The sequence below is a fragment of the Miscanthus floridulus genome, chromosome 13 (genome assembly GCF_019320115.1).
Source record: "Miscanthus floridulus cultivar M001 chromosome 13, ASM1932011v1, whole genome shotgun sequence".
Lineage (NCBI taxonomy): Eukaryota > Viridiplantae > Streptophyta > Magnoliopsida > Poales > Poaceae > Miscanthus > Miscanthus floridulus.
In genome coordinates this window covers 28814577-28833683 of record NC_089592.1, presented here as the reverse complement: position 1 = coordinate 28833683, position 19107 = coordinate 28814577, and the positions used below count along the sequence as shown (strand labels likewise).

At 44.4% G+C, this 19107-nt stretch overlaps 3 protein-coding genes across 4 annotated transcripts; 1 reads left to right on the top strand and 2 right to left on the bottom strand.

The window, feature by feature from the left end:
- Positions 1-6879: 6879 nt before the first annotated feature.
- Positions 6880-7488, bottom strand: LOC136499034 (defensin-like protein 3). Its single transcript, XM_066494740.1, has 2 exons — positions 7356-7488; positions 6880-7241 (listed from the first exon to the last, which is right to left on the bottom strand). The coding sequence occupies exons 1-2, from the start codon at positions 7420-7422 to the stop codon at positions 7069-7071; spliced, it is 240 nt and encodes a 79-aa protein (XP_066350837.1). The 5' UTR covers positions 7423-7488; the 3' UTR covers positions 6880-7068.
- A 502-nt stretch (positions 7489-7990) lies between these two features.
- LOC136500803 (defensin-like protein 1) lies at positions 7991-8574 on the top strand. The gene is made up of 2 exons (XM_066496240.1): positions 7991-8147; positions 8248-8574. Exons 1-2 carry the CDS (start codon positions 8087-8089, stop codon positions 8433-8435), a joined length of 249 nt encoding a protein of 82 aa, XP_066352337.1. The 5' UTR covers positions 7991-8086; the 3' UTR covers positions 8436-8574.
- A 70-nt stretch (positions 8575-8644) lies between these two features.
- LOC136500802 (uncharacterized) lies at positions 8645-14195 on the bottom strand. Of its 2 annotated transcripts, none has more exons than XM_066496238.1 (12): positions 14047-14195; positions 13851-13956; positions 12452-12527; positions 11963-12059; positions 11436-11538; positions 11168-11298; positions 10758-10935; positions 10511-10668; positions 10054-10263; positions 9591-9938; positions 9349-9475; positions 8645-9176 (listed from the first exon to the last, which is right to left on the bottom strand). In XM_066496238.1, exons 1-12 carry the CDS (start codon positions 14155-14157, stop codon positions 9025-9027), a joined length of 1797 nt encoding a protein of 598 aa, XP_066352335.1. In that variant the 5' UTR covers positions 14158-14195; the 3' UTR covers positions 8645-9024. The 2 variants fall into 2 exon arrangements, with proteins under 2 accessions (XP_066352335.1, XP_066352336.1); XM_066496239.1 differs by having other exon boundaries at positions 10511-10665.
- Between the last annotated feature and the right edge of the window lie 4912 nt (positions 14196-19107).

Here is a 19107-nt window from a genome sequence, read left to right as displayed (position 1 = left end):
GTGTGATAGGACAGGATGAGACTGCGAGACCACCGCTATAGTGGACAACATTAGTTGTTGCGTTGTACTTTCTCCGTTTAAAAAAACTTGATAAAGAAAGTTTGATTGCTAGCGAGAGAAAGTCGCTGATGCTTTGTACTTCCTTTGCCCAAAAAACTCTGGGATTTAAAAATTATCCTAAAAAAACTTAATATTTTTGCTTAGACAATATATTTGGACAAATCTTAAGTAAGGGATTTATTCCTTAATTAGCATAGTTTACCTTCAATAAATAGGGGTATATTGGTATTTTCGTTGAGCACTAATCTATCCTAAAATCATAGAACATCAAGTTTTTTTTGACGGAGGTAGAGTATGTAGTGGTTCTTAGAATTATAGCTAAAAGCTAGGTAGATCTCTAAATCCATGGGTAAGTCACTATAATAATGATTCCGCCTGTATAGAATGATTGAAGTGAATTGAAGAAGACCACTAGCGAGCATACATATATAATAGCAAACATATTGGCCCCGCTCGATTAACCTAACAACTTATAGCTCAGAGATTTACGTAATTGTTGGATTATCTATTTCAATACGTATATGAGTATGGTTCTAACTTATAAGAGCAAGGTTGTGAGTCCGTGTCACGTATAAGACAGAAAGGGGCGCAAGAGCATTGTAGAAAGGGAAAAACAGACAGATGGAATAACCATTCTGTTCGCTTGACTTATAAGCTATACTTTTTTAGCTAACGAACAATATTTTTCTCTCACAACAAATCAGCCAACAGTACTTTCAGTCATGACTTATAAGCCAAGCGAACAAGGCAAATCATTTTACTCTTCTTTTACTTTTCGAACTATCGTCGCGTTCTCCATATCTCGTATTTGATCTGGATTATGACACATGTTCATATGAGTTAGAATAACTTATGTCTAATAACGATGGCACAAAGTCCTATTCTAAACTACAGTATATTAGGTTCCGTGTAACTTGATAGTTAATATTAGGTAGGTTTGCGTCAGCCTAAACGTAGCACAACAGAGTCCTATTCTAAAATACAGTATATTAGGTTTCGTGTAACTTGCTAATTAGTACTAGGTAAGGTTTACGTCGGCCTAAACATAGCACGATAACATACACGTAAGCACAAATGACGAACAACTTACAAGAGGCGAGAGAAAGCAAGAGAGGAAAGAGGCAAAACACACGTAAAAGGTGGAACCGTGGAAGGGGTATAGAGACAAGCTTATAGCAGAGGTACATGCAAAACGTAAAACGATAGCATGCCCGGCGCCAAACAGGAGAGACTAGCACCAACAGAAAAGGGCAACAGTAATGTCAACGAGAGCGAACAACTATTTCACCATCCACTATAGTGAACAACTATTTCACCGTCCACTATAGCGAACAACTATTTCACCATCCAACAGGAAATGGCAGCAGTAACGATAGCATGCCCGACGCCAAGCAGGTCCTCGCAGTCTCGCCCTGTCCCATCACACATCCCCCTCCCTCCTCCCATCCACTATAGTGGTGGTCTTGTCGCGTGGTGTGGGTAGTCAAGCACCGCTCGCGCGGGACAGAGTGGGTAGAGTGGCATTGACATGACGTAACCTGTACAAACAATAAAAAATCTAAACACGTAGGGACGTAGTAATCGTATGTACATACCCATCCCACGAGCCACGATAACTCCTCCAACTTCTGCATAGTACTCTTCCACCCGTCGTCTGACCATCCTGTTGCTGAAAAAGCTACGCGCAATAAAGTACCAGCATAGCGAGGGAGGGAGAGGAAAGGAGGCTTGGCGCCAGTGCCCACAGCGCCGAGCTCGGCTCCAGGAGCTACGGCGCCGAGCTCGGCGTCAGCGTCTATGGTGCCGAGCTACCTACCAAATCAGCGCCACGTCAACGTCAAGCCTAAGATCTCGACGCTAGGGATGCTGGCGCCGAGACATGTTAGCTCAGCGCTAACACCAATGGCGCCGAGCTAAGGGGCCATATTCTGAAATCTTTCTACCAGGGGTCTATTTATGAGAAACTTTCAAAAAAGGGCTAAAATGTAAAAAAATCAGTTCTTTTACCAAAACAGCGCACGCAAGCACACACTCTGGGCGTGATTGGTTGCCTGAACCGGGCCGTCATATGGCTCATCCCACACCCTTTGGTGTATTTGTCTATGTTTAGTGACCCTACTCACATGTTTCTCCTGCTTCCTCTTGTGCAGATTTTCTCCTCCATCCCAAATGGCGTTGTCTTCTCGATCCCCACTTCACTCTCGGTGCAGGCTCGCTCGGTGCTTGGCGGGAACCTTTTGCGGAGAGCACAGAAGATGAGGCCATCCTGGCGATAAAAGCACGCGCGTGGGTCACGGCTAGGGTTACCAACCTCACTATTCGCCTCTCCTTCCACTATAGCTCTGGTGCGAACTCCCCTCTAGGTCCCCCTCGACCTCGGTAGCCCTACTGAGGTGACCACCGTCGGTGGATTTCTCTCGGTCCTCCGGCGCTTCGACGGTATATGCCACCTGCGCTCTTCCTCTCCTCCTTCTTCAGTGTTGATTTTGTTGATTTATTTATGGATTTTGCTTGCAATGCCAAGAAATTAGGGTTCTTGGTTTGACATCCTCAAATCTATGCGATGTTATACCTGATTTACCTGTTTCTATCTCAAATCTATACATGATGCTTCGTATTTGGTGTATACCTTATGTTTTGTGTAGACCTTGTACATGCTGATGCCTACTTTGTTGTACACGCTGAGCAAAGTGCCTAGAGGTCAGTGATTGTGGGGGTATGGCCCACAGTATCCACAAGACACGACATGGGCCGCACCATCAAAGGTGGCCTAGCCCACAAGATCAAGGCTTGCACGGCGCTGCTCGGCGTGCACCTCAAGATATTGTATAGTACTAAATATGCTACTTTCCTTGTAACTCTACCCCTCCAAAGTATATAAGGAGAGGCAGGGGTCCCCTAGTGAACGATCGATGTATCTCATACTCAATACAATACACCAAAGACATAGGACGTAGGGTATTACGTCGATCAGACGACCCGAACTTGTCTAAATCGCTGTCCCTGCGCCTTGTGTCACCATCCGGTTCCTGATCACGCGCACCTCCATCGATCAATCTACCATCGCGGGATACCCCTCGGTGGACTGCCGACGATATTCTGTCGACAGTGATGTTGATTGTGTAATAGTATACGCTTAGGAGCACCCTTTGGTGTGGCAGCCACGTCTTTCATAGTTCATTTTATCTGATTTTTTGCTTGCTAAGTAGTACACACCAATGTTGCATGCTCCCTTTCTAATGTTGCCCTCCATCCTGTTGGTAGACATGGCCTTTGAAGCTAGGCGCAGGGCTACCGCTGCTGTGGTTGTTGCAGTGTCTGCTTGGTTTTTCATGTGGTTTAGGAGGAGAGTTGAAGATTCGCGCTTAGTCACCTATGGTCCCATGGCTGAGAGGGACAAACAGAGGATAAACAACCTTAGATACATCTATGAATCTGATGATGTTGTTTACACCAAAATTAGAAAGGAGAGTTACATGGACCCAGAAGCTCTCAGGATCGTATCATCAAAGGATCAGTTGCGGGTAGATCAGAAACAGCTGATTTAAATGTAAAATCTAGGAATCGGCTTTCTTCAGACAGCGCCAGTAGATAACGACAGAGGCTACGCTCGACGCTAGGAAGAAAACGTGTCAGACTCTACAAAAAAGAGAAAGATTAGAGTCCAAGTTATCTTAAATTAGGAATGTTTTCATTATGCCAAAGATTGTATTGAGTCGTACTCGAGTATGGTTCGTTTTTAGACTCCGGGTATAAATACCAAACCCTGGCTATTGTAAAGGACATCAACCAATCAATTAAATACAAGTCAAATACTTTTTTGGCTCTAGCCACCCCTTAGGAGTAGGAGTAGAGTAGATCTCGATGAGTTCTTCGACAAGTACGGCTACATCGATCTGGTCGACCTCCACTGCTTGTTGTAAGTACCGTCATGGTTTATATCGCTGTTCGTATGGCTGCATCGATCCAGTCGACCCCCACTATGGCTCTGGTATGAGCTAGTTATCGACTCTTGCCTAATTCAAGTATGGTCTATGTGATTCTGCCTCACACCCCACTGCTTGAATTGGATCAAGGTCAAGTTATCGGCTCTATCTTAGAGTGGCAGTCTTTGGTAGATTCATTAAGTTACTGATATTGCTTATTGCTTTCATTGTTTATCTAATTACAGCAATATCACTCTGCCCGATTGAGATTGATTTGGATCGGCCTTATATCTTGTTTAACTCACCGTTTGCTAATCTAAAACTGATCTAATCTACACCTTAAACGATGAGTTATGTTTTTATCGGCTGTTTTGCGTCAATCTTAACTGTGCATAGCGTGCGGTTAAGACATGTTCGATCTTGAGTAAATCTATTAGTTAATGAAAACCGTTCCATGGCCCGTCATCACGGCCTGTGGGATTCTGCCTCTCACCCCACTATTGGCACCGTGCAGTGAGGATCGTTGGTTGGTAGACCCATTCTTAAGGAGGCATGACCTTAACTGTGTGCTATGTAGGGTTATAAAAACTCAAGACTAGAAAGTTGTAGATCTCGTCGAGATCTATAATTTTCATATAAAATTTATTTTCATTTAATTCCCCAAAAAATTATGATTTGATATGATTAATATATCTTAGAAAAATCATCATTTTTTGCGAAATTAAATGAAAATAAATTTTACATGAAAATTATAGATCTCGACGAGATCTATAACTTTCTAGTTTTGAGTTTTTTCATTTGAAGTCGTTAAGATGCTCAAAAATAATTAATAACATATTTAGACTTAAGGGTATTTTCGTCTTTTCACACCTACAGTTTGACGGCGTTAGAGCCCAAACTGACGGAAGTGGCATGGAGGACACGAAAAAGTTGGAGTAGTGACGCTAAAGACCGCTGAATTTTTCCAGGGGCACACAGGGGATTGCGATCTTTTATAATGGCACACAGGGAAAAGTCTCACACGACAGACAGAGAGGGAGATGCACGTGACGGTGAGGCACCACGACGCTCGCCTCGCCGGTGCGTGCGTGCGGCAGAGTCGCGCGTGGCTCCGTCGAGCTCGGCCCCGGGTGCCCTGATGCCGGAGCAGAAGAACCAGCAGCAGGTGGCTGCACGCCTCACAGGCTGCAACTAATGGTGCGGCGTCGGCGGCGGCCGGCCCCTGAGGGCACAAGCACGGCGGCGGCGGCCCCCGCCTTCATCTGCGCGGTGGCGGCCCCATGGGCGCACGCGCAGCCGCGGCTGAGCGCCCCTGAGGCCCGTGGCAGCGCTCTCATCTCAGGGCGCGGCGGTGGCGACCCGGCCTGAGGACGCCGGGTACGAGCCACTCTCGTGCGCAGCTTGGCGCGGCACGGCAGCGGCGACCCGGCCTATAACCCGGTACGAGCCACTCTAATCCCAGAGCGGCGACCCGATCTGGAAACCGGGTACGAGCCGCACAGGTGCAATCTCAATCTCTGATGCTTAATCTTAGGGTTAGAATTCTTGATTTTGGGGAAAAGGTGGGGATCTTTGATATTTTAATCGGGTTTTGCCCAAATCACCTTCTTCTCAGTGCTTAATCAAGATCTAAAAATATCACTGATCGCTTAATCCGAGGCTAATAGTGGTAATCAGTAAAACCCTAATCCTAATTGCTTAGTCTAATCATGAACATAAACTCAGATCGGATCTAATAAAAATCTGATCTCATACTGACAACTTAAAACGAATCTAATTCGGCACCTGCATAGCATAGATATATATCACAGAGGCTAAACATGCATGTACCATATAAGATCGATCTTAATTTAAACTTAATTGCATCTAATCTGACTTAGCTGAAACTAATCTAATATATAAAAGAGGCATAAAAAACAAAACTGACTCTGGCCTAGGATCATGTTAGGTCTAAGCAGGCTCTTGATACCGATTGTTAGAATTTAGCATAAACAGGATCTTAGCATAAACATGATCACTGGCTCATCTTAATGCGGAAACTAATGTTAGATACTAACCAGAGCCTGAGGACGCTATCTATGTCTCATCTTAATGCGGAAACTAATGTTAGATACTAACCAGAGCCTGTGGACGCTATCTACGTTGCTGGAGATGCGATGAAGGTCGTCGATGTAGCAGATGATTTGAGTTCACCACCTGAGGACTTGAATGTCCTCTGAATGTCCTCCGTTGGTGAAGAACGTGAGGAGCCAGGTAGCGGTGGCCTTCTGGATGCCGCCAAGATGTACCTGGACGAGATGACGTGGGAGAAGACCTTCCTAGACCCTCCAACGCCTAATTGACTGTTTGTGTGATTTGTTTCACGTGGATGGAGTCGTCAGGGGTGTTGTGGCCCAGGGGGGCTGAACCCTAGAATATCTGCCCTAGAATATCTACCGTCGATCGCGGTAGATCTTATTTAGTTGGAAATAAATGACAGATGAAAAAAAACATAATACTTAATTAATCTTGTAATTAAGTTTGGAATTAGCCGAACCGATCACATTCCAACAAAACACAGCACTTTATCGATAGGGATTCATCATCCCCTGTGCGATCCCGCCACGGACGACCTCAAGGTGCTTCCATATGAGGTTTCGTTCGAGTCACCCGCCTCCGGGTCCTGGCTCCGCATCTGGCCGGGATTGACGCAGCCTAGCATCTCAGGCGGTGGAGGGCAAATAACCACGAATTTGTAAGGGTTATAATGGTACCGGCCAAATCATCGGTTTGGCATGGCATGTTTTCCAGCAAAATTTGCCTAGTTTCTTTTAGTTGTGTGTGTATATATATAGAGAGAGAAGAAAGAGAGATAATACTGCATGCATGTTTTATTGTCACGATGTAATCACCATCAAAGCGTGGCACATGGGTGGACGCAGCTTTGAGGATACTTACATAGAACGACAGAAGACGTACAATGACCGTGCTGCCGCGTCCACAGCTCGGCGCGTACATACATGTACTAGCTATGTACCCATGTATGTATGCATGCATACAGGGTCGCCTAGCGTAGCTTAAAGCCGCCGCTAGCTAGATGGAGCTAGCACTGCCTGATGCACTTGCACTGGCGCAGGATGCCGTCGCAGTTGCCGCCGCCCCAGCCCTCCTGCAAGCACACCTGCGCGCAGTTGTGGTCCGACATGCAGACCCCCTTGAAGCCCGCGCTCCGGCGCCGGCACACGCGCGCCTCCGCCAACGGCACCGCCGCCTCCTCTGCAAGCACGTACGTACGGATTACATATGATGAATATGAATGTTGTCCACTCAAATTGAGAGATCCTGCAGCTTAATGATAATGTTGTAGTTGTAGCTAGCAGGCTGACGTACGTGCAACGACGATGAGGAGCAGGAGGAGGACGGCCACCTGCGTCGCCACCTTCCTCATCGTCCACATGCTGGCTGTCGGTCGGCTGCTTGTTGATGGATCGGAATGGCTCCTAGGATGACGGATAGATGAGCGTGTTCGTTCAAAGGCGATGCCAGATGCTGGCTGACCTGCCTGCTGGCCCGCAGATATATAGGCGCGGTCGCTCGGCGTGCGGTGGACGGCGCATGCAAGAGCGGCGCCGCGTGGCGAGCTCCGGCGGCCGTGCAGGTGCACGTGGCTGCCCGCACGGGCTGCATGTGCGCCAGGTCAGGGTAAAACAGAGCGGCGCATCATCACTCAGTAGTCATCAGTAGTGCCGGACGCGTGCCACCGCCGACTTGCCGAGTTTGTGCAGTAAGTAGTGTCGACGACACGGCGCCAGTCATGCCGCAGCTAATTCTAAGTGTATCCGTTGCCTGTCTGGCACGCACGGGAGGGGCTTGACGTCGACGAGCACCGCTGGCCCATGGCGGTAGCGGCGCCGTGGCAGCAGGGGGCAGGGGCCGAGCCGCCACGTGCCGCTGCCACGTGACTATAAGTACCTCCTCTCCTGGCTCTCGCCTTCACTCTCACTGTCATCGATCCATCGATCGATCACCTGCGACCTGTGCTCAACATCTGATAGGTAGTAATCAAGACGTAGCCGTCTCCCGTCCGTAACTAATCCAATCCACAGTCGCCGCCGCCTGCGATGGAGCTCAAGTCGAGGGCGACCGTGTGCGCGCTCTTCCTGATGCTGCTCCTGCTCTCACGTAACAATAATAACATAATAATTTGTCCATCGGCTTAATGTATTTTTTTTTTCTGTCGTCGATCTGCCTCGTTCATCGATTCTTCTTTCTTCATTCACAGACGACGGCAACAATGGCAGCGGGACGGCGATGGTGGCGGAGGCCCGGGTGTGCATGGGCAAGAGCCAGCACCACTCGTTCCCCTGCATCTCGGACCGCCTCTGCAGCAACGAGTGCGTCAAGGAGGAGGGCGGGTGGACCGCCGGCTACTGCCACCTCCGCTACTGCAGGTGCCAGAAGGCATGCTAATAAGCTACCTCCTACCTGGTGAAATGAAATACCCTTGGCCTTGGCTTGGCAGAAATGTAATAATACGTACTACGTCGAAGTGCTTGCTTGCCCCTGCACAACCATCAGTTGTAAAAAAAAGGTGATGTTATGTGATGTAACAGCAGTAATAACAGGGCATGTCGTAGCCTTGCAATGTTCCGAGTAACAGATTGTACGTTTCCACCATCAGTCAGCGAACGATTCCAACACTCAATTCATTCACTGCGAAGTTTTAAAGCTCAATCGACCTCTTGCCATGCTGCGGTATACAAACTGGGACCCACCGATTCATCCTCTCAAAAAGAGAAGACCTTTGGTTGCATCAGAATCATCTCTCTTTTCGGGTTATACCTTCATTATCAAGTTTTCAACTAAAACCCACAGAGACTAACATCAGAATCTCCCTAGCCAAGCAATGCCATCAAGCATCAGCCCTGGGAAACAGCAGATTCTTCCTTCCAGCCAGCGTGCAGCCATCAGCCCAGGTCGAGGTAGTTAGGTCCCTTCCATCAGTGACAGTCTCTGCTGCACCCTCGCCGTCGTCGGCGGCTTCTTCAGTGACCATCCATCAGTGTTTGAAGTGCCGGACGCCTGTGAAGACAAGGGCCACCCCGTATTTGTTGCAGCAGTCCACGGCATCCTGGTCCCGGATGCTGCCGCCAGGCTCCGCGATCACCCCGATGCCGCTCTGGCACGCCTCCTCCACCGCATCGTTCCAAGCTGCATCATGCGCGGGTTCAGCAGCACAGTAATTAACTAGTAATAACAAACCATGTTTTTAGTGTTCTTTGTTCCAAGCTTCTACGTATAAAAATTGATTGAAATCAACTACTCGGTAAATGCTTGAATTCCAATTTTAAAGCAAGCGCTTTTAGATTTCCTTTTCTCTTACCGAAAGGGAAGAAGGCATCGCTGGCCAAAGCAGCTCCCTTGGCCTCCTTTCCTGCCTTCTTGAAAGCAATCCTCAGGCTCTCCCGCCGGTTCGGCTGGCCACTGCCCATGCCCAGCATGCAATTGTTCTGAAGCGACCAGCCATCATCAGGCACAGAATCAACAAAAAACCTGTACAGCTAGCGATTTCGCGCTCTCCACATAACCTAACAGACGAGAGGCATGCATGCGTGCACTACTGACCTTGGCTATAACAATGGCGTTGCTCTTAACGTGCTTGACGCAGAGGCACGCGAATTTCGCGTCCGAAAGCTCACTGTCCTCGGGAGTCCTCTCGGACATCTTTGTGAAGGTGATGTCTTCCGGGGTCAGATCGTCAGACTCTTGAGCCAACCAGCCGCCAGTCACCTGTCGCAACGACAGCATGCCTTTCCCACTCCTCTTCGCCTCTAGTATCCTCAGCGTCTTGGATTTCCCTTTCAGGACCTCCAGGCCCTTCTCTGTGTACCCAGGCGCGACAATAATCTCATAGAACATCCTTGTCTCGCTGTCCGTGGGGCTCCTGAACTCACGGATTTCCCTCGCAAGATCCTAAACATGTCAGTCAGTCAATGTGTCAACAATAATGCATTATGCATAGTGGGGCGACGCAGTTAGAAGATCTGCAGCTTTTGTGTAGGAACATGGTGCTGGGTTGACAAAATACCTCATCGATCGTCGTATTGAAGGCAACTATGCCGCCGAATGCACTGACAGGGTCTCCCTTCACAGCCAACCTGTATGCTTCAAGGATGTCCGGTCGAGACGCTACGCCACACGGATTTGTGTGCTTAACCACAACACAAGTCGGGCTCTCAAACTCTGAGACACAGTTCCATGCAGCATCCGCATCCAAATAATTGTTATAAGACATTTCCTGTATAAGAAGGTGACGTGTGTAAAGTTGCAAACCCCTGAAAATAAACATCAATGTACTGGTATGGTACTCACAAAGATTGAGAATATCTAGAAACAAGTTATCTGCTTATATGTACCCAATAAAAGGAATAATGAAGTTACAAAAGACCATGGAAGCAAAACATAGATACTCATCAATGAGTTAATTGATTTTGTGTCCCATTTTAGTGTAGCAGTAATAACTAAAGGAAACCTGCTTGTCTTACCTTTCCATGATGTTGAATTGCTGTTGCAATACCGCCGGCATTTACTAGAGAAAGACTCTTGTCACCATAAAAGGCAGCCTTTTGATGAGGATTTTCACCATAACGAAGTGTAGACTTCACTGTGAGGGGCACAGTAAAGCTGGGAGGAAATGTATCTGCTGCACAAGATCATGATACTGCCATATGTGAAAATTGGCTGACAAAACTATTAGACAAGCATCACATTTACCAAAAAAATAACCAATACCTTTATTTGATTGCTTCCACAACCACTCTGAGACAGCTGAATCGTAAGAAGCAACATGTTGGAAAGCTTTCCATGCAAGTGTCCTGCGGAAATCAGGGTCATCTTGTTTCCCTTCTAGATATTCCAATAGAGCAGGATAATCTTTATGATCGACAACGACAAGAACGTCCTTGTGATTCTATCAGCCATAAGAAATAGATAACAATGTAAGCAAACTGCAAGCCCACAACTATTTTTATCAAAATGTATTACTGCTACATAAATTTTGCATGCATAAATGAGTGGAAGATCAACATGTAATGTATTAGCATGTATGATACATTGTAAAATGAAATCAACTTTGCATGAATCCAGTGCACTCCTTTGTAAGTATTAAGTATTTCAAATCACTAATATTCCAATACAGCTACCTTGGCAGCAGCTCGGATCAATGTAGGCCCACCAATATCAATATTCTCAATGCCATCCTCAAAAGATATTGCACCTGAGGTGACCTTATCATAGAATGGGTACAAATTGACTACAACCACATCGAATGTCCCTGTGAACAAAGAAAAGGTCCTAGTCAACTTACAATAACACCCTTCAATGATTGTCACCTCATCGCATGAAACTTGACATGTCATAACATTATTACAATATTTAATAGATGATTGCATGATGAACTTAAGAACTCACCAATGCCATGTTCTTTCAGTGCTTTCAGATGATGCTCCTGGTCTCTTCGCGCAAGAATACCACCATGTATACTGGGGTGCAATGTTTTTACTCTCCCATCAAGCTGAAACGACCAAAAGAGTTAGTGCATATGGAAATGTGCAATTTATACTGTTACTAAAAGCTCTCAGCATGATAGTCGACCCAGAAACACGTTTTTTTCCGTTTTAAACAATCAGTGAAAGGGATAAAGGTTAGATTCAAATGACCAGGAACATCTAGTAAGCATGGAATTACAAAGTTGGAATTATGCAGTATTCTGACCAGTTATTCAGACAACCACTTTGAGAATACTTTTGAAAAATAGCAAGAGTAAAAGAGTTACATCTATTACATGTTTTAAGAACCATTACAAGTAATGCATTTTGCAAAATTTCCAACAAACTTTGTTCAGGCATCACTAAACTGACTGTGATAACTGATAACAATGTTTGTAATAAATATATATTTTCAAAAATGCTGCAAAATTAGCATGAATTAGGCTTTACCATTTCAGGAAAGTGTGTAATTTCTTCAACTTTTGTAACATTAACTCCAGATGCTTCCAAACTTGATGCCGTGCCACCGGTGGAAATAATAGAAAACCTACAGGAGCAAAATCTTTATATGAGTATAATAAAAAATATCAAAATAAAGACAAATCTGAATCCATGTTTAATCTAATATAAACCCATACTTTGCTAAATATTTTACTAAATGCAATATCCATATATGAACTGTTAACCAATGAAAAACATGCACGTGGAGAGAGAAACTATCATAAGGAAAAATACTTTGTGAAAGGGTTGAGATAAGTTAGGGATTACTTCGCAATAATTTATCATGATGAATGATTATATAATGACACAATAATAAATAAAACACAGAAATACTTGCAGCCAACAAATCTAACACGAGCTCAAAAAACATGCAACCGATTGTGGATTATACAATTCAAAGTAACGGCGCATTAAATGACCAGAAGATAAAAGGGTTACCCCAAACGCTGAAGACCATTTCCAAGATTAGCCAGGTCTGTTTTATCTGACAACGATATCAGTGCTTGCTTCACTCCTGTAGATGTAGAAACTTATATTTAGTCCATAGTTTTTTTCAGAATTGATTACTAATCCATAATACAAAATTTATCTGTTGATTTACGAATGAGGTAAGTGGGAGAGAGTACATAAAATTTTATGGAACGTAAGTATGTAATGGATCTGAATCTATTTCTTCAAAGTGCAAACACTAGAATCCTTAATAAGACAAAAAATTCTGGATGGAACTCAAACAACAAGAACAAAAGGATATCATGAATACAAAGTGATTGACTATCATGTTCAACATAGAGTGATGAATATTCAAGTTTGCATATATGTGTTTGAACTTTAGACTGCACCACCAAGGGGCCATTTAATCCTGAACGAGTAATGGCGCTGCATAAACATGAGACCTTGGAGCAGCAAAACTCTATATGACATTTGACATTCTGATGGTCTTCAGCACATAGGTTCTATACAAACAGAACAGAACTCTGACTGCCGGATGCTCTTAATTAAGGAAGAAAATCACACATAGATTGTGTCATGACTAAGGCCCTGTTTGGCAACCCCTAGGTTGGTAGATTATATAATCTGATAATCTACCCCAGGCAGCTTATGAGATTATATAACCTACATCTATAATCTGTCTTGTTTGGTTACCACCTAGATTACCAGCTGAATTTTTAAAATAGCAGGTACAACTTCCCAACAAGCTGAACTTGTAGCTGCTAGAACCATAGTACTGAATCATTTCCAAACGCTTGCACATTAAGGACTGGGAAGGGTTGGAGTGATCCCAAAGACCCAAACATATATGGGCAAAAGTTTAGCCCTATCACATCGAATCTTTGGATACCAATTAGGAGTATTAAACATAGGCTAATTACAAAACTAATTACACAGATTGAGGCTAATTTACGAGACGAATCTACTAAGTCTAATTAGTCCATGATTTGACAATATGGTGCTATGAATTAATTAGGCTTAATAGATTTGTCTCGCTAATTAGTCTACTCCTGTGCAATTAGTTTTATAATTAACTCATGTTTAATACTCCTAATTAGCATTCAAACGTCCGATGTGACACTGCAAAACTTTAGCCTCTGGAGCCGCCATTCGCCACTCGATCTTTCAGAGGGAAATAAACTGGAGCAAGTGCAACAGCGACCTAAACCAATATCGTACAAACTGCAAAGACATTTGGTTGGAAGTCAGGAAAAGCATATTCCTAATGATCGCCACATTCCCTCTAAACTAATGAAGAGAGAACCGAATCTTTCTGCTTGTGCACCAATCCAGCTATCCACCAAGGCAGCAGTGCCAAACCACTAAACCAGGAGGCATAAGCACCCACCTCTGAGCCTCGAATCGGTCGCCGTGGACGCTCCGGCCTCCGCAGCAGCCATGGCGCGCCCTGCCGGGTACTCGGCGGCCGAAGACAGCAGGGGGGCGCGGCGGCTCTGTGAGAAACCAAAGCTCGGCCCGCTCACGAATCAGTAAGTAGAAAGAAGGAAGCTCAAAAACAGCAGAGGGAGAGAGAGAGAGAGTACGGGGCGGTGGGAAGCACGGAAGAGGAGCTGGCGCCGCCGGTGCGGGGGTGCGTGTGGGCCTCCTGCGGCGAGCTTGGCGGCGGCGGGAGAGGAGACGAGATAAATCGGCATCCTCGTAGTTTATTGGCACCTTTTTCCATCGCTTTTTCTTTTTTTTTTTATTAGAAACCCTTTCTGTCGTTTTTTCTAATGGGGATGATGATTTTTGAGGGCTAATAAAGCGAGGAACTCATCTTTCAGATGGGCCAAATATGGCTGGGCTCCGTAGGGCCCAAAAGAAATGTACTGGTCGAGTGGCCCTGCTAGGCTGCAGCCACTGGGCTGTCAACGAGCCAAGAAGTGACATTTTGGCCTCTGCTCAACGCAGGGTTTTTTTTGGCAAGGAGCTGGACGCAGAAATTCGATAGAAATCGTGCATAGTAAATTTTACTGGGATTTATTCAATTTTATTAAGAAAATATAGGATTTTTTAAAAAGCATGCATTCCAATGAGACGATAATGATTTACTTCGTAACATCTCAAATCGAGTTTGCCTCGAGTGTGTCCCTAACCGAGTTTGGTTCATCAAGGGCACACCGCACATGCACACACACAGAAAGGATATTAACTTTGGGTTCCTCCAATAAAGTTTACTTCCTATTTTATCAAATGTTTGGACATATGCATAGAGTATTAAATATAGACTAAAAAATAATTAATTGTACAATTTGTGACTAATTTGCTAGACGAATCTTTTAAACATAATTAGTCCATGATTTGACAATGTGGTGCCACAGTAACACTCATGCTAATGACGGATTAATTAGGCTTAATAAATTTGTCTCGCGGATTACTGACGGATTTTGTAGTTTTTTTATTAGTATCCGAATACCCCATGTAACACCCTAAAACTCTACACCCTAAATTTAAACAAGGCCTTAGTTGGGTTTTAAGTTTGGCTCGATTGTAGTTCAAGTTGATTCCAAAACAACGAGACTAATAGATGAGCAAGCACTAACTCTACATTTTTTAACACCCCTAAGGGCCTCTTTGGCGGCGCTCCTACGTGCTCCGGCTCTATCACTGTTCACACACTGTAGCCGGAGCCGCAGGAGCCAGAAAAACGAGCTCCGCCGGCTCCGTGAACAGTGCTCCATAAACAGTGAGACAAAAAGGTAGGAGAGAGAAAAACGATTTCAGTGAACAATGCTGCTACAGTGTAGGAGGGGAGAGAAACGGCTCCATAAATAGTGACGGTGTCAGTGGAAGCCGGAGCCGCGAGAGCCGAAACAAACGGGCCCTAAATTTCATGACGATAATGTGGTGGGTAATGGCTAGCAACAAACCGGTAATTTGACAACTTGATGAGGAATGCTTTAAACGTGGATTTGTAAACTGGCCCATCAAATCAATCAATGAATAATCTAGCCCTTTGAATTCATGGATTTCGTTGGACCAGGAGTGTTTTGAAATGGAGTTAGGCCATGTTCGCCTGTCCTATGAGCCATACTATTTCAGCGAACAAACAGTGTTTTTCTCTCACAACAAATCAACAAACAGTGGTTTTTCAATGCAAGGACATACTACGGGTTTGTTTTGTTAATCCTTAAACAAAAATCTCCTTCAATCCCTCTTGGTTTTTCAGATTAATTGAACAAGGCCTAATAAAAAGAGGAATTCTTTGGTTTCATTCTCCTCCCGGTCTAATTGAAAATTGGAAGTCGATACGTGCTTCGATATCATACTACTACTGTTGAGCTATGATCCAAATTCAAGCTTGAGCCGAAGCGAAGCGGCCCATTAGCGTTAAGAGGGACTACACCATCTATTAGTTCTGTATTGCTAATAGACGAGGGTGTGGGATTTTTCCTCTCTATATATACGGACCACCTCCCTCATGAAAGGAGGCATCATAGACTTGTATATGGGAAGGCCCCTAGGTTAGGGTATCCCCAAGTTATAAATCTCCGGCGTTTGTAACCTCACCCGATATAGTGAAGATTTACTAACTGGTGCCCATGGTTTTTTCCCTTTCACCTTGGGAGGGTTTTTCACGTTAAAATCTCGTATCTCCTGTATTTGATCTACTATTCTTCATCGTTTATATTGCCTATCATTTATAACAAGTGGTATCAGAGCTTGGTTTGACCTTAGGGTTTTTGCGATGGCATCAATGAAGTTTGATCTACCGCTGCTGGATTACAAGACAAGATTTGCACTGTGGCAAGTCAAGATGCGGGCGATTCTGGCACAATCTTCGGATCTTGATGAGGCGCTGGACGGTTTTGGAGGAAAATGGCAGAAGTCATGGACCGCTGAAGAGAAGCGAAAGGATCGTAAGGCTCTGTCTCTGATTCAACTTCATCTATATAATGATATTTTGTAAGAAGTGCTGCAGGAGAAAACTGCCGCAGAACTTTGGCTTAAGCTGAAATCGATCTGTATGTCCAAGGATCTAACCAGTAAGATGCACGTGAAGATGAAGTTGTTCACGCACAAGCTGCAAGAAGGTGGTTCGGTGATGAATCACTTATCGATCTTTAAGGAGATCATTGCCGACCTAGTATAGATGGAGGTAAAATATGATGATAAAGATTTAGCTCTTCTACTGTTATGCTCACTGCCTACTTTGTTTGTAAATTTCCAAGATACCATACTATTAAGCAATGATGAACTAACTCTTGTGGAAGTATATGAGGCCCTCCAGATGAGGGAGAAGATGAAAGGTATGGTTCAGTCTGATGTGTCGTCCTCCAAGGGTGAAGTGTTGTAGGTTAGAGGCAGGCCCGAGCAGAAAACCTACAACAACAACAATAATTGAAATAAGAGCAAGAATGGTAAAGGCCGTTCTAAGTCCAGAGGCAGGGATAAGTTCTGCAGGTATTGTAAGAAAGATACTCATATCATTGAGGATTATTGGAAGCTGCAGAATAAGGAGAAAAGAAACGGTACGTATAAACCGAAAAACAAATCCGATGGTAATGGTAAGGCCTCTGTTGTCTCCGCTGTTGATACTTCTGATTCAGGAGACGTTCTGGTTGTTTTTGCTGGTTGTGTTGCTGGTCGTGATGAATGGATACTTGATTCTGCATGCTCGTTTCATATATGCTCTAACAGAGATTGGTTCAATTCTTATGAGTCTGTGTAGAGTGGAGATGTTGTGCATATGGGAGATAACAACCCAGTGAGATTGTGGGCATTGGCTCCGTTTAGATCAAGATGCATGATGGCATGATACGCACACTGAAAGATGTGAGACACATACCAGGGATGGCCAGAAATCTTATCTCCCTCAGCACACTTGATGCCGAGGGATACAGACACTCCGGTTCAGGTGGAGTGTATAAGGTATCAAAAGGTTCTCTCATTCATATGATAGGTGATATGAATTCTGTAAAGTTATATGTTCTTAGAGGAAGTACTTTACATGGTTCCGTCACTGCTGCTGCTGTTTCTAATGATGAACCAAGTAAAACTAATCTCTGGCATATGCGTCTTGGGCATATGAGTGAACTTGGTATGACAGAATTGATCAAGAGAGACCTGCTGGATGGCTGCACTGTGGGTAAGATGAAGTTCTATGAGCACTGTGTTTTTGGTAAGCACAAGAGGATAAAATTCAATGCATCTGTTCATATCACTAAAGGTACACTTGATTATGTATATGCTGATTTGTGGGGACCGTCTTGTAAGCCCTCTTATGGTGGTGCTCGTTACATGCTTACCATTATTGATGATTACTCTAGAAAAGTGTGGCCTTACTTTCTGAAAAATAAAGATGATACTTTTGCTGCTTTTAAAGAGTGGAAAGTTATGATAGAAAGGTAAACTAAAAAGAAGGTAAAATTATTTCGTACTGACAATGGCGGTGAATTCTGTTCGGATGCTTTTAATGATTACTGCAGGGAAGAAGGCATTGTCAGGCACCACACCATCTCGTACACTCCTCAGTAGAATGGTGTGGCTGAGTGCATGAACTAAACCATCATCTCGAGGGCTCGTTGCATGCTGTCCAATGCTCGTATGAACAGGCATTTTTGGGCTGAGGCTGCTAACACTGCCTGTTAGTTGATCAACCGGTCACCTTCTATCTCACTTAATAAGAAAACTCCCATTGAGGTATGGTCTGGTATGCCTACTGATTATTCATAGTTGAGAGTTTTGGTTGCACTGCTTATGCTCATGTTGATAATGGAAAGCTAGAACCTAGAGCCATTAAGTGTCTATTTCTTGGTTATGGTTCTGGAGTTAAAGGATATAAGTTATGGAATCCTGAAACTAAAAAGACTTTCATGAGCAGGAACGTTGTTTTTAATGAATCTATTATGTTTAACGATAGCTTGTCCACAGATGTTTCACCAGTTGGTTCTGATGAGGAGCAGGAACATGTTAGCGTGCAGGTGGAGCACGTAGATGATCAGAAAACTAAAATGGTTGATAAAAATGTTCATGATATTGTTCAGCACTCACCTCCTGTTTTGCAGCCTCAAAACCAGTCTATTGCAGATCGCAGAACAAAGAGGAGTTGTGGACCTCGTCCATGTTTAATTGAGGAATGTGATATTGTTCATTATACCTTTAGTTGTGCTGAACAGGTTGGGAACATTAATGAGCCGACTACGTACGCTGAAGCTGTTGCTTCTGGTGACCGCGAGAAGTAGATTTTCGCTATGCAAGAAGAGATGCAGTCACTTGAGAAAAATGGCACATGGGATGTTGTGCGCTTGCCTAAACATAAGAAGGCCGTTCGTTGCAAATGGATCTTCAAGAGAAAGGAGGGTTTGTCTCCTAGTGAGCCTCCAAGATTTAAGGCAAGGTTAGTAGCAAAAGTGTCGCGGAACCGACCAATTTATAAGAATATAAGTATAATGGCAATCCGCAAGCGGTCGCACTGTCGTACTTGAACTCATATAAACCCGGTAGTCCGTCGAGTACCACGATGGGTCTCGATAAACGATTTACAACAACCAAGATCGCATAGGATTCAACATACATGCCACATATTACATATGGTTCGCAGATACTTTTCATCATCAGAGTACGAATAAAAAGTTATTACAAACTGAGTTTGATAAACAAAG

Coding starts and splice junctions, on each gene's coding strand:
- LOC136499034 (XM_066494740.1), bottom strand. CDS start 7,422: ATGTGGACGATGAGGAAGGTGGCGACGCAGGTGGCCGTCCTCCTCCTG. Junction 7,242..7,355: donor GCTCCTCATCGTCGTTGCAC/GTACGTCAGCCT, acceptor ACGTGCTTGCAG/AGGAGGCGGCGGTGCCGTTG.
- LOC136500803 (XM_066496240.1), top strand. CDS start 8,087: ATGGAGCTCAAGTCGAGGGCGACCGTGTGCGCGCTCTTCCTGATGCTG. Junction 8,148..8,247: donor GATGCTGCTCCTGCTCTCAC/GTAACAATAATA, acceptor CTTCATTCACAG/ACGACGGCAACAATGGCAGC.
- LOC136500802 (XM_066496238.1), bottom strand. CDS start 14,157: ATGCCGATTTATCTCGTCTCCTCTCCCGCCGCCGCCAAGCTCGCCGCA. Junction 12,060..12,451: donor AATGGTCTTCAGCGTTTGGG/GTAACCCTTTTA, acceptor TTGCTCCTGTAG/GTTTTCTATTATTTCCACCG. Junction 9,476..9,590: donor ACGCCATTGTTATAGCCAAG/GTCAGTAGTGCA, acceptor TGGTCGCTTCAG/AACAATTGCATGCTGGGCAT.